The sequence below is a fragment of the Brachypodium distachyon genome, chromosome 4 (assembly GCF_000005505.3).
Source record: "Brachypodium distachyon strain Bd21 chromosome 4, Brachypodium_distachyon_v3.0, whole genome shotgun sequence".
NCBI lineage: Eukaryota > Viridiplantae > Streptophyta > Magnoliopsida > Poales > Poaceae > Brachypodium > Brachypodium distachyon.
Genome location: NC_016134.3, coordinates 28253929 through 28266377, shown reverse-complemented (window position 1 = coordinate 28266377; position 12449 = coordinate 28253929). Strand labels below are relative to the sequence as shown.

At 50.8% G+C, this 12449-nt stretch overlaps 2 protein-coding genes and 1 long non-coding RNA gene across 3 annotated transcripts; 2 read left to right on the top strand and 1 right to left on the bottom strand.

Moving 5' to 3' along the window:
* Positions 1 to 4874: 4874 nt before the first annotated feature.
* Positions 4875 to 6541, top strand: LOC100825854 (seipin-1). The gene is made up of 2 exons (XM_014902849.2): positions 4875 to 5596; positions 5705 to 6541. Exons 1-2 carry the CDS (start codon positions 5105 to 5107, stop codon positions 6341 to 6343), a joined length of 1131 nt encoding a protein of 376 aa, XP_014758335.1. The 5' UTR covers positions 4875 to 5104; the 3' UTR covers positions 6344 to 6541.
* A 406-nt stretch (positions 6542 to 6947) lies between these two features.
* LOC112272460 lies at positions 6948 to 9010 on the bottom strand. The gene is made up of 2 exons (XR_002966283.1): positions 8217 to 9010; positions 6948 to 7958 (listed from the first exon to the last, which is right to left on the bottom strand). It is a non-coding gene; the product is annotated as an uncharacterized LOC112272460 (long non-coding RNA).
* Positions 9011 to 9500: 490 nt separating this feature from the next.
* On the top strand, positions 9501 to 11604 carry LOC100825540 (WD repeat-containing protein 44). The gene is made up of 6 exons (XM_024454600.1): positions 9501 to 10190; positions 10267 to 10521; positions 10595 to 10646; positions 10712 to 10797; positions 10878 to 10971; positions 11066 to 11604. The coding sequence occupies exons 1-6, from the start codon at positions 9609 to 9611 to the stop codon at positions 11602 to 11604; spliced, it is 1608 nt and encodes a 535-aa protein (XP_024310368.1). The 5' UTR covers positions 9501 to 9608.
* The last annotated feature ends 845 nt before the right edge of the window (positions 11605 to 12449 follow it).

The following is a 12449-nucleotide window of genomic DNA, read 5'->3' as shown; positions in this document are numbered from 1 at the left end:
GACGGCGACCCTGCCAAGGTGGCGGCGGCCATGGTGCGCGCAGCGGAGCAGTGGGGCGCGTTCCTTCTGCTGGGCCACGAGCTCTTCCGCAGAGAACCCGACCGGTGGGTGGCCGTGCCGGCGATGCCGGGCGCTTTCGTCGTCAACATCGGCGATCTCTTCAACATCGTCACCAATGGCCGGTTCCACAACGTGTTCCACCGTGCTGTCGTTAGTCGTGAGAGTCACCGGGTGTCACTGGGCTACTTCCTTGGGCCGCCGGCTCAGGCCCTGGTCGCCCCGCTTGAGGAGGCCCTGACGCTGGACAGGCCCAAGCCTGCTTACCGGCCTGTTGTTTGGCGTGATTACATGGGCCTGCGGGAGAAGGCCTTGTTCGTTGGCGAAGACGCCCTCAAGTTGATCGCTGTCGCCGATGATGATGATGCCACCGCCGACTCCGAAGTTGCATGACAAATTAATTGCTGAAACAATCCGAGGGTTGGTAGTGCTACATATCAGAGAAATTTGTTAATGGCAGTGGATTCGGGGAGCTTGATCCTGAAGGCGAGCGAGGAAGAGAGAAGGAAATAAAGAGGGTGTGGTTGTCCTCAAACCGAGTCTATGTTCATCTTAATTGCTTTGGTGTGCATGTTCAATCGGTTTTATGCATGTTCAATTTGTGGTGATATCGACAAAGCTAATATTGAGTTTCTCGGCAAAGTGATGGTGTCAGTACAGAAAGACCCTTTGCAACAAGCCTTGTTGCTTCTTCGAAAAAATATATGAAATAAGCCTTATTGCAAATAGAAAAATACGGAATATAGTAAACACAGACGAGTACTTTATCTTTTTTGTATGGTCTGCCATTTGCAATATCAAGAGCAAAACGACTGGAACCATATATGTGACCTTATACATTTTCCTTTGCAAGGACCTTAATTATGCAATTGATAAAGCAAATATTCGGATAATTATAGCCCACCTTATCTCTGATAAGGAAAAGAGCTGGAGCCATGTGACTGTTTGTAGCAATATTGAAAACGGTTGTCTAGCTTCTAGCAGTTTGCAAAGTTTTGCCAAGGTAATTAAATAGATGAGCCTAGACACGCAGATCTAATTTCTCATATCCGTATTGATTGTTGTGGCTAGTTGGCTATTTGGAGTCGGTTTTGGGATTCTGGTTCGGAGATTTGACGTGATTTCTTGGTTAATTTTGAAGATCTCACTCGATATTTGATTTCCCAAGATAGAAACTCTTCAAGTTAGCCATTGTCCCAGCGGCTATTATCGCACCATTGTCCCAGCGGCTATTATCGCACTATTGTCCCAGCGGCTAGGTACCTGGTCAAGTTACTCAGCCCGCCTTGACGTGTGTTCACTTATTTTTTGTTAATATTTCAAACTTTCGTGAAAAAAAGCTTGATGGGAATCGAATTCTGGTTTTAGGCGTTTAAATCTAATCTAATATCTAATTAAAGTAGCATCTATCTAACATCTAATTAAAGTAGCAGAAACTTTACTGTCTAAATTTTACAAAAGTTACCGTACGGTCTATATTAGTTACAAACTAATCAATCGATAAGAGATATATGAAGCCAATCAGGAAACCGATCAGCGTGGAGATACTAATCCAAAAAAACATGATACGGACTCCACGTTTGGTACGCCAGATAGCAAATCAATACTTTTCCTATTTTATCTCTATAGGACCTTAATTACTTTCGGATTAAATCCTCCTCTCGAGTCCTCCTTGCATGAGCACTAGAGATACCCCTGCGACACGGAACCAGACGATGCCGGCCGCCCCGCCGCCCGGGAACTGCTCCATGACCAACATCCTCGCCCCACGGTACTCAAACAAGAACAGCATCACGTATACCAGATTATACACTGGAGAACCACGATCTGCACCATGAGAATCCCCGCCACTGAAAACTAGCAGCCCGGGCACTGAAAACTTCAGTTCAGAATTCATTTCGGGAGCAGCCCGGCCACTCCTCGGCATCTCGCGCGACAGGCCTGCCGGCTCCCCTTGGTGAGTAGTGACCCTTACTCAGTTTGGTTCTGCCATTAACTAAGCATAGACATGCCAAGGCCATGCGTACAAACATGGCTAAACAATCAGGGGCTCAATTTTACTTCCGCTGACATTTTGTACTGCTGACACATGTTGCGCATTTAATTGCTCTTTCTACCTGATTATATTGAGATTATATCTCATTCACAATATCGATAATGGATAAACGATAGATGCCTAAAATTTATTCTCTATCTATACAAAGAGGAAATTTTGATTTGACTAGAATGTCAACAGTATTTGCCTACATGTATGTACTTTTCTATAGCCAAAAAATGCAAAAAAAAAACATTTTCGAACATGTAGTTATCCGTTTGGGCGACGCCATTGCCATTGGGGATGAGGGCGGACACATGTCCACTTGCCCCTCAAACGGACAAAAAAACCATTTGGGGGCACAATTTGGAGGATCCCATTGGACACGCTCTAGCAGCCGGAGCAACAAATCATGCATGTCCGGAGTAAGAGATTTCATTTGAAATAAATTAAGACATAATCAATATATATAATGAGCATGATAAAAAAGAACAAGCTATGTCAAGAAAAAAGAGAAACTATTTTTACTAAATTCTTATTAAATGCACCAATAAAATAAAAGGATTAAAACGCCATCACGTTCATCGGATAAGTTAAAATATACCTACCGTTGATTTTAGATTTTAATAGTTACGATCAGATACTAAGAATTCAATACAGATCACTTATGTAGCAGCCAGACCGATTGAATTTCACGTACGTGGTCGTACTCCACAGCGAATCGTTCGTAAGCCGGACGCCGTGAGGGTGCACGGATTAACTTTAAGTGCTAATTAAAATTAGTACTAGTGCCCTAAATATTTTTTCTATAAAGAAAGCAATCCCGTATGTCTCCATTGGGAGGGAAGCCATCGAAACCGGCGATCCGACAACATAAACTTGATCGAGTTGTTTCAAGACACACGACGACCCAAAAGATAAAGACACCAAGGACAAGCAACTTGCCAGAATTTATTCATGGCAGCTTTAGCAGCGTCATGGGAATTTAATCCACATCAGCTAGCCAGACTAACCAGGCGGTTGCTGACACCACAACGCTAGGTGAGGAATGAACGAAATAATTGAGTCAATCGAGCAATGTAAACGATTATTTTTGGTTTTCAAAATGGGAAGCTCGGTGGATACGACCAAAATACGTATTAGCCATAGCCAGACGTACCGTGGTATTCGGACCAACTGTATCAGGCACTGATGTGCGGCTTTCGAGCTGTAGCCATGAAACCAAATGCAAACTAAACAAACCATACATCGAATCTATGAACCCATTTAGAAAAAGCCATATGTGCCAATGGATGATGGGCATACAAAAAATAACTCAGGATAAAAAAATCTAAACGAAGATAATCGATGTCTGAAATGAAACTTTTCAAATATCTAAAATATGAATTTTGCCCGCAAATCAAAACAAAACAGAGAACACATATGTTACCCATAGAAACTCAACACTTTTGTATTGCACACAATGTTAATAAAAAAAATTCTCCTGCAAAAACATGTAATGACCACCTAATCTACGATATATTATGTTACATACATCGGTTCATCCACATAAGTTAAAATATACCTACAATTGGTTTTAGGTTTTTAATGTTTACGATTAGATACTACTCTCTCCAATCCATATTAATTGTCGAAATATTACATGTATCTAGACGCTTTTTAGACATAGGTACATCCATATTTGAACAAATTTGAGACAATTAATATGGATCGGAGGGAGTAGAAAATTTTGGTACAGATCACCTATACATAACTGGCAGATCGATTGATTTTGAACCCATCTACATAACTATATATTTTGGTAGGTAAAAAATGTAGCAAATCAAATATTTCAAAAATCATTGAACAATTCCAACTATAAGCATCTAAATTGCATACAAAATGAATATATTAGATACCATAAACATAAAAATATCATTTTATTATAAAAATCTAACTGCGCAATCTGCACGGGTTACCCGTTAGTTCAAAAAATTCAAACAAAACCGGTATTTTTTGCACGGTAAGAACATTTACTGTGGGTAGATGGTAAACGCGGTTACCGGGCGGTAACCAAAACCCTATATGATACGCGAAATTGATTCAAGCACGACACTTCACGTCGGACGGCTGTACGACGTGCAAAAAAAATCAGAATTTCTCAATGACTTTTCCTCTCTCATCACGAACATGCGAGAGGAAAACATGCGGGCCCATCTTCACAATCTCTTTCTGGCTGATCTGCAAATAAAGGTGTAATCTGCAAGTCAGATTTGCAAGCCAGATTTCTTGCCCGACGTTTCCTTAGACTTAGACTTGGATGAGCACAGCAAGACAAGCCATGCATTCTTTGCTATACGCGTGACCGCCGGCGACCGACCAAGAGAAGGACGAGATGGCTGCAGTGGCAGCAACGACGACCAAAGATGAGGACGACGTGGTTGCTGCAGCGACCAAGGCAACGACGACATGGTTGCGGTGGCGACCGGAGACGAGGAAGGAGCTCCACAGCGTTGCGAAGGAGAACCACAAGCACGGGCAGCACTCGCAGCATTCCAGCGATGGGTCACGGGCACAAGAGAGAAAACGACCGCGAATGGTTCATATTGGTCTTGGGCTTGGGCTTGAGGCTTCAGTTTGGTCCTGGGCTTGGATTTTGGCTAGGCAAAGAAAGAGTTACCAGAACTTGCATGCCACGGTTCGCAGCCACGAAGCGTCGTACAACCGTCGGACGTATAGCGCGGCCGTACAATACGTGCTTGCCCACGAGTTGATAGGATAAACATGTCCTTGCTGTCATCGTTGCTCTCCTAGGCGGTTGGTTCTCTTGTCAGCCGGCTGGAGAGAGTGTGAAGCGGCGTATGAGGACGAAGCTGTTCGGCGTGGAGGCATGCATGGGAGCGAAACGTGGCACCTTCCTTCCACGTGTCCCTAGTCGTCTCGGCATGGCTACTAGCCTTCTTCGATTCTGCAAGCTTGGCCTCGTAGGTTTTGCCATTAATCCCCCGGTCCAAGCTGCTTCTCCTCTCTCCAATGGATCCAGGACCCCAACACCCGTCCACGTACCGCCACTTCTCGCCAGGAAACGCGGCGGGCAGCGGCGGCGGCGACCTCCTCCTCTTCCTGGCAATCCCGGCGGGCCGGCTCATCGGGCTCTCGGCCTCCCTCTGCTCCCGCGCCTTATCCGCCTTCGTCGGCCTCCTGCTCCTCCCGCCCGCCTCCCTCGTCGGCGCCCTCCGCCGCGCCGCGCCCTCCCTCGCCCGCGCGGCGCTCGCCTTCGCCGCCCTGGCCGCCGCTTTCGCCGCGTCCCTCCTGCTCGGCTTCTTCCTCGTCCGCCGCTGCTCGGTCGAGGGCCCCGTCTCCGTCCGCCGCCCGCTCTACTTCGACTACACGGAGCAGCAGCCCAGCGCCGCCGTGTCCCTCGCCGGCGCCGCCGCCTCGATCCCCGCCGGCCACTCCGTGAAGGTCTCCGTCGCGCTTCTCCTCCCCGACTCCGACCACAACCGCCAGATCGGCGTCTTCCAGGTCCGAAATTCCCACCCCCAAATTCAACTTATCCCCTTTTGCAAAATCCCCCAAATCCTTCCATTCTTCCGTGCCTCTGATTCCTGACCTGGGGAATTTCAAATTCAGATCAAAGCGGAGGCGATCGCCGCGACAGGGGTCCCGATCGCGACGGCGACGCGGCCCTACATGCTGAGGTACAAGAGCGGCGCCGTGCGGCTGGCGCAGTCGGCGCTGGCGATCGTGCCGCTCGCCACGGGCCTTATGGGCGAGAGCCAGAGCGCTACGATCAGGGACGTGCTGCAGTACAGGGAAGAAGGCAACAAGAAGAAGAGGACAGGGCTCGTCAGGGTTTCGCTGCAGCCGAGGGCCATGACGGTGGCGCTGCCGGAGGTGTACAGCGCGGAGGTGCTCGTGCAGACGGCGCTCCCCGGCTGGAGCAAGGCCCTGGCGCGCGTCTTCAGGTGGAGCCTCTGCGTGTGGGCGTCGGGGTGCGCGTACGTCCTGCTCTCCGTGCTCGCCGTCTGCGCTTGGGTCCGGTGGAGACCGGCTGACCGGCGGCGGGTTGATGGTCGGAAGGCGATCGCTGATTTGGGTGGAAGAGATGATGACGGAGCTGGGGAATTGTCTGGAGATGTTGTTGTCAGGTGGAGGGAGAGGAGAGGAAGGCGACAGCGAAGGATTCATGGCGGCAGGGATGGGATCAAGCGCGACGAGGGCTCAGCTTCTGCTGCCGCAGTCGGTGATCTCTTGGAGCCCTCTGCTTAGTCGTCCTCTTCTGAGTTCATTTAGTTTAGTTAAGTTAAAGGAGCAGTTGCTGTGAAGTTTGTGTGGGCTGTTGTTGATCAGAGCATGTTAATTACCGGCAATCTTTTGTAGAGGAGATCCAAATGACTTCCTTCCATAGGAACTATAACTACACATATAATGCAAATAATGGCAAGACATAAGTGTAAGTTGATAAGCTGTCCCGGGGAGTCACGCAAAATTTTGTGTTCCTTATGTCACTCACAGGACAACTTTCAACTTCAGTTACCTTCAGACTGTTCTTATGCAAATGCAGAAGCAACAGTGACACGGTTACAAGTGATTTTTTGGAGCAGTCTATACTGGTACTGTGTCGTGTTGCTAAGCAATAAAATTCCTCTCTTACAGTAAACAGAAAGATTATTGAATAAGACTTCAGAGTTGTGCTCCATCCAGTGTAGACAATGCTTGATCATCTCCAAACTCATATCAGATGGATTGGCTCGCTCTTACGGTCTTACCATGCTGGGGTCAGCTAATCTTCACGATGTTCAGGAAGAATGAAGAAGTATGTCTGCATTCATGCTTGACTGTCGATTAACAAAGAACTGTGGTGAGTATAAACAAACAAACAATGTGGTTCTTTAACCTGAATGAACGAATTCTCATATTTATTTAGGTCTCCCACCATACGAGAGGGCCTCTGCTTCATTCTGGTGGAATGGTATCATCAAGCTAATTGATAGATACAAGCAACTCTCTGTTTGCAAGGTTAAGAGTGGTGCATCTACCATCTTTTGAAAGGAACGATAATTGGAATGGCACACCTCTGGAAAGACATTGGCCCCATCTTTTCTCATTTGCTATTAACAAGGATGCCACAATAATGCAAGTTCTTCAGGGTGACACTCTGGAGTCTGGACACGTTGTTCCAGCTTCCTCTCTCGATTAATGCATATGAACAGTTCACTCAACTTCGGAACCTTATTGGGAATTTTCAGCACTCGGATGAACAAGACACAAGGACATATGTTTGGAACAAATACTATTTCATCCCTGCTAAAGCTTACATGGCTCAAATCAACCATTTGGACCTACCACTGGAATTTGGATGGCTCTGGGCATCATGTTGTAAGCTGAAACACAAATTCTTTTACTGGATGCTTCTCATATGGCCTTAACACCAGAGCTATGCTTCTCAAAAGGAGTTTTTTCATTCCATCTTATGAATGTGTCCCGTGTGGAGAAATGCAACCTGAGACAAGAGATCATTTATTCTTCCACTGTCCATTTGCCAAAGCCTGCTGCACCTATTTGTGCCCGGACTATGTCCCTCTGCCCAATGTACATGCTAATGTAAATCAGCTCAAGCAAAACCTTAAAGTGCCATTCCACATGGAGACCACAATCCTTGCTGCTTGGAGCATTTGGAAAAGAAGAAATGAGTTCATCTTCAATGGCAGAACTCCAAGCTTATATAGATGCAGACAGATCTTTAAAAAAAAGCTCAATCTTGTATTTCATAGGGCGGAAAGAACATATGAAATTTATCATATTTTGCCCAATTATCTTGTATTTTGCCACTTGGCTCCAGAACTTTAGACAGCTCTGATTTCTTATTTTCCTTTTTCTTCACCTGTACAGTTCAGATTTTATTTAATACTCTTTCCGTCCCATATTAAATGACTCAAATTTATCAAAATATGGATGTATGCCTAAAAAATCGTTTAGATACATGTAATAGTCACTTAATATTTGATAATATGTGACGGAGAGCCTAAGACAGTTCATAGGCATCCCTGCACGAATGAAGATCGGCGCTTCTAATTGTTGCAGCTTGCACTTAAACTCACCCTGCAGAGTGCACAAAAGGGTACTCCGAGAAGTTACTTACATTGCAGGGCCCAGCTGCAGGTGGGGACAGCATGACAGAGCAATTTCACCACGGTTGTTATTTCTCCTCTGCAGAGCTAGCAGACCTCTGAATCTGATTTGCCTGGCCAAGAAGTCTTCCCTCCAAATTAATCAGCCCCCACTTCGCAATGTTCGCATGCATACCGCCATGGCGAGAACCATTACAGGCTGACATGACAGCCTTATTACAAACTAACGTGCGTACTCCAAATTTAGCAAACGGGACAGCAAGGGTCTCTCCCCCAGCAACGTGCTTGCAGGCCATTCGTTTCGCCACCACCCAGAGAGACCGATCGATCGAATAATGAGCCACAAGGACGACGGCGGCAGCGAGGTGTCCGCCGTCCTCGTCGAGAGCCACGGCAACAACGACAATGGCGTCCCGGCTGCCGCGGCGAGCGACGAAGAGTCCTTCTTCCATTGCCACGATCGCCCCTGCGTCGCGCCGCGGGCCAACGACGTCCCGGAGTTCCCCTCGGACGACGGCGACGACGTCGACGCCCGCGCCTCCTTCGCCACGGCCGTCGGCGACCACGAGGAGCAGCTCGACGAGGCGGGGTTTGACGAGGATGATTTCGAGCTGGAGGAGGACGAAGACGTGTCGAGGTACGACTACGGGCTGTGGATGGCGGACGAGCCGGCGCTGCCCATCAAGGAGCGCCGCCGCCGGCTGCTCCAGGGCATGGGGCTGGGGCTCGCCAGCAGCCGGGACCTCCTCCGCAGCCGCAACGCGCGGGCGGCCAGGGCGGGCCCGCGCGGCGCCGTGTCCAGGCGCCTGCCGCCGCCGCTCGCCGACGCGCCGGCCGCGGCCGTGAAACGGTGCCGCTCCGACAGCCGCCTCGCCGCCCGCGGAGGTGGACGCGCGAGGAAGCCGCCGTCGTTCCGGCGGGTCTACTCCGTGCCGCACTCCCTCCTCCACGGGGGCTCGCCGGCTCTCCGCCCCCGCTGCCCGTCGCCGTCGGCGACATCGAAGAACGGCGCAGGAGAAGAAGAAAGGAGAAAAGGCGTTAATAATGGCGACGACGGCAGATGCAGCACGATCAAGGACGGCAAGGAGGAGTTGAGGCAGTGCGCCGATGGCGGCAGCAAGACGGCCAATGCTGCTGCGGCTTCCAAGAGCACGGGCATGGACGATCTGGAGCGGTTCGCGGGCTACACGCTGCTGGCGAAGCAACTGATGCGGCGGAGCCAGAGCTCGGCGGCGGGGAAGGAAGGCGGGAATAATAAGACGCCGGAAGGGAAGAAGAAGACGCGGTGGCTCCGGAACATCAAGCTCGTCGTCTCCGCCGCCGGCCTCATCCACGACAAGGACAAAGACAAGGACAAGGACCGGTCCCCGTCGTCTTCCTCGTCCGCGGCGGCCGCGGTGATCATGTCGAAATCCAAGTCAGCGCCAGCCTCGGCATCATCGCCATCGGCGGCATCGACGTCATCGTCGTCGTCGTCATCAACAAGCAGCGGCACGGAGCGGCCATTGAAGGTGCACCAGGCGGGGGGGAAGTCGAGCAAGGAGCTGACGGGGCTGTACCTGCGGCAGGAGGTGCGCGGCGCGCACGAGGGCTCCATCTGGACCGTCAAGTTCAGCGCGGACGGCGGGCTCCTGGCCACCGGCGGCGAGGACCGCGCCGTGCGCGTCTGGCAGGTCGTCGTGGTGGACGCCGGCGCCGCGCCGGACCTCCTCCTCTTCCCCGGCGCCGGCGCCGCCGCGCAGCTGCCCCCGCTGGCGCCCACCGACGGCGGCTCCCTGGCGGCGGCGGCGCCCGGGCTGGCGGCGCAGCTGTCGAGGAAGGTGACCCGATCAGGGCGCGGTGGCGGGAAGAGCGGCAGCGGCAAGCACGCGCTCCCGGAGCACGTCGTGGTGCCCGACTCCGTCTTCTCGCTCGCCGAGAACCCCCTCTGCGTCTTCCTCGGCCACGACGACGACGTGCTCGACCTCTCCTGGTCCAAGTCCCAGGTAATCAAAATCAAATCCCCAATGAAATCAAGTCAAATCGAAAAGAAAAGGTCAATTCAAATGAACGAATTGTGAGCAGAGGAGGCTGCTGTCGTCGTCGATGGACAAGACGGTGAGGCTGTGGGACGTGGAGAGCAAGGCGTGCCTCAAGGTGTTCGCGCACAGCGACTACGTGACGAGCATCCAGTTCAACCCGGCGGACGACGGCTACTTCATCAGCGGATCGCTCGACTGCAGGGTCCGGATCTGGAGCGTCGCGGAGCGGCAGGTCGTCGACTGGAGCGACCTCAACGACATGGTCACCGCCGCTTGCTACACCCCCGATGGCCAGGTACGCCGCTATGGACGGACGCTCGATTGAAATTGAATGCATCCGTGTTTGAGCTGTAATTTTGTTTCCTTAGGCTGCCATCGTTGGATCACACAAGGGGTTCTGCCGATTCTACAAGACAAGAGGTACTAGTGAAATTTAATTATTTCTTGGTGATGCTCATCGATGTATGATCAAATTTTCTTGCTAGATTGCAAGCTGAACCAGGAGGCACAGATCGACATGAGCATATCCAAGAAGCGCAAGTCGCAGGCCAAGAAGATCACCGGATTCCAGGTTATTAACCTGCTTGCTTGCTGCTTTGCTTAATTAAGCCAACAATGGCTGTTCTGAATTTGTGATCCGGTGTGGATCAGTTTGCGCCGGGGAACCCGTCGGAGATGCTGGTGACGTCGGCGGACTCGCAGATCCGGGTGTTCAACGGCATCACCGTGCTCCAGAAATTCAAAGGTACGCGCCCGCAAATGCCCTTCAATTAACAGCAAAAACAGCAGCAGCAAACTCCAAAACGAAACAGGGAACTCGTCTTGTTTCTTCTTGCCAGGGTTCAAGAACACCAGCAGCCAGATCTCAGCGTCCTACACGGGCGACGGCCGCTACGTCGTCTGCGCCAGCGAGGACTCCCACGTCTACGTCTGGCGCCGCGCCGCCTTTGCCGGCGCCGGCGCCGGAGGGGTCGGCGTCAAGGCCAAGACCTGGCTCACCAGCCGCTGCTGCGAGTACTTCTTCTGCAGGGACGTCTCGGCCGCCGTGCCCTGGCCAGGCGCCGGCGGGTCGTCCCCTTCACCCCCGGCGGCGTCTTCGTTCCGCCGCGACGGCGACCGCTCGGGTTCTTCGAGCTCGTGCCATGGCGGCAAGGTGGGCGGCGGCGAGGTGCCGCCGTTGCCGCTGCGGCCCAAGTCCGGGCCCATGGGGTACCCGGGCGGCGGAGAGGCGCTGCGGAGGGGCGCGTCGTCGCGCGCCGGTGCGGCGGACGCGTGGGGGATGGTGGTGGTGGCCGCGAGCCTGGGCGGCGAGATCAGGGTGTACCAGAACTTCGGGATGCCGCTCGGGATCAGGGGCCAGAGCAATCTCTTCCACTAGCTACAAAGGAGACGATCGGGCAGAAGGAGATTAATTTGGATTTTGGAGTGGATTCGAAAGGAGCCAAGGACAGAGGAGATTTGTTTTTTTTAGGGGATGGGTCCTGGATTTCGAACTGGGCTTACAAACAGATAGTAACATGAAGAAGAAGGAAGCGAGTTGGGCCCAACTAAACGTGGCCCGTACATGGGCCGAAGAGGATTGATTCCTTTCCGTTGGGATTGTCCTCTTCTTCTTCTTGGCTCACCTTGTTTGTTTGGGTGGTGCCGGGAGAAGTTTTGGAGCATGCAGGACCCAGGAAAGGACAATGTACAGTATAGTTTGACAAAGTTAGCGGCATTACTGTTGTGCTTTAAAGTAGTTTAAAGTGTAAACAGATACAACTTTGTAAAAGAGGGAGATATTTTGGTATGATAATGCATTTTTGGGTGCGTTTGGTTTGGTGCCAAGATGTGCCATGCCAAATGTTTGGTCTTTGATCAATAGTTGTTTGGATGTTGCCAACTATTTAGCGAACAATTTCATTGCCAATTTTTTTTGTGTCAAAGTTAGCTAACTTGAGGCAACTAAAACTGCAACCAATTATTTGACTTGTCAAATGTGTGAGGTCAAACCAAACACATTTTTTACGTAGCATTAGAAACCCTCTCACTCGTCCTCCTCGGTGAATCACTTTGATTTCAAAACCTACGTACTCCCTTTGTCCCATATTAAGTGACTTTATATTACATGTATGTAGATATTTTTTAGCCATAGATACATCCATATTTAGGGACATTTGAGTCACTAAATATGGGACGGAGGAAGTACATGGTTTCCATCTGCCCAATCATTTTACTGGAATG

Excerpts from the sequence above, each read along its gene's own strand:
- LOC100825854 (XM_014902849.2), top strand. The coding sequence starts at position 5,105 with ATGGATCCAGGACCCCAACACCCGTCCACGTACCGCCACTTCTCGCCA. Across the intron at positions 5,597-5,704 it reads GCCAGATCGGCGTCTTCCAG|ATCAAAGCGGAGGCGATCGC; the intron begins GTCCGAAATTCC and ends TTTCAAATTCAG.
- LOC100825540 (XM_024454600.1), top strand. The coding sequence starts at position 9,609 with ATGTCGAAATCCAAGTCAGCGCCAGCCTCGGCATCATCGCCATCGGCG. Across the intron at positions 10,522-10,594 it reads GCTACACCCCCGATGGCCAG|GCTGCCATCGTTGGATCACA; the intron begins GTACGCCGCTAT and ends TTGTTTCCTTAG. Across the intron at positions 10,798-10,877 it reads AGAAGATCACCGGATTCCAG|TTTGCGCCGGGGAACCCGTC; the intron begins GTTATTAACCTG and ends GGTGTGGATCAG.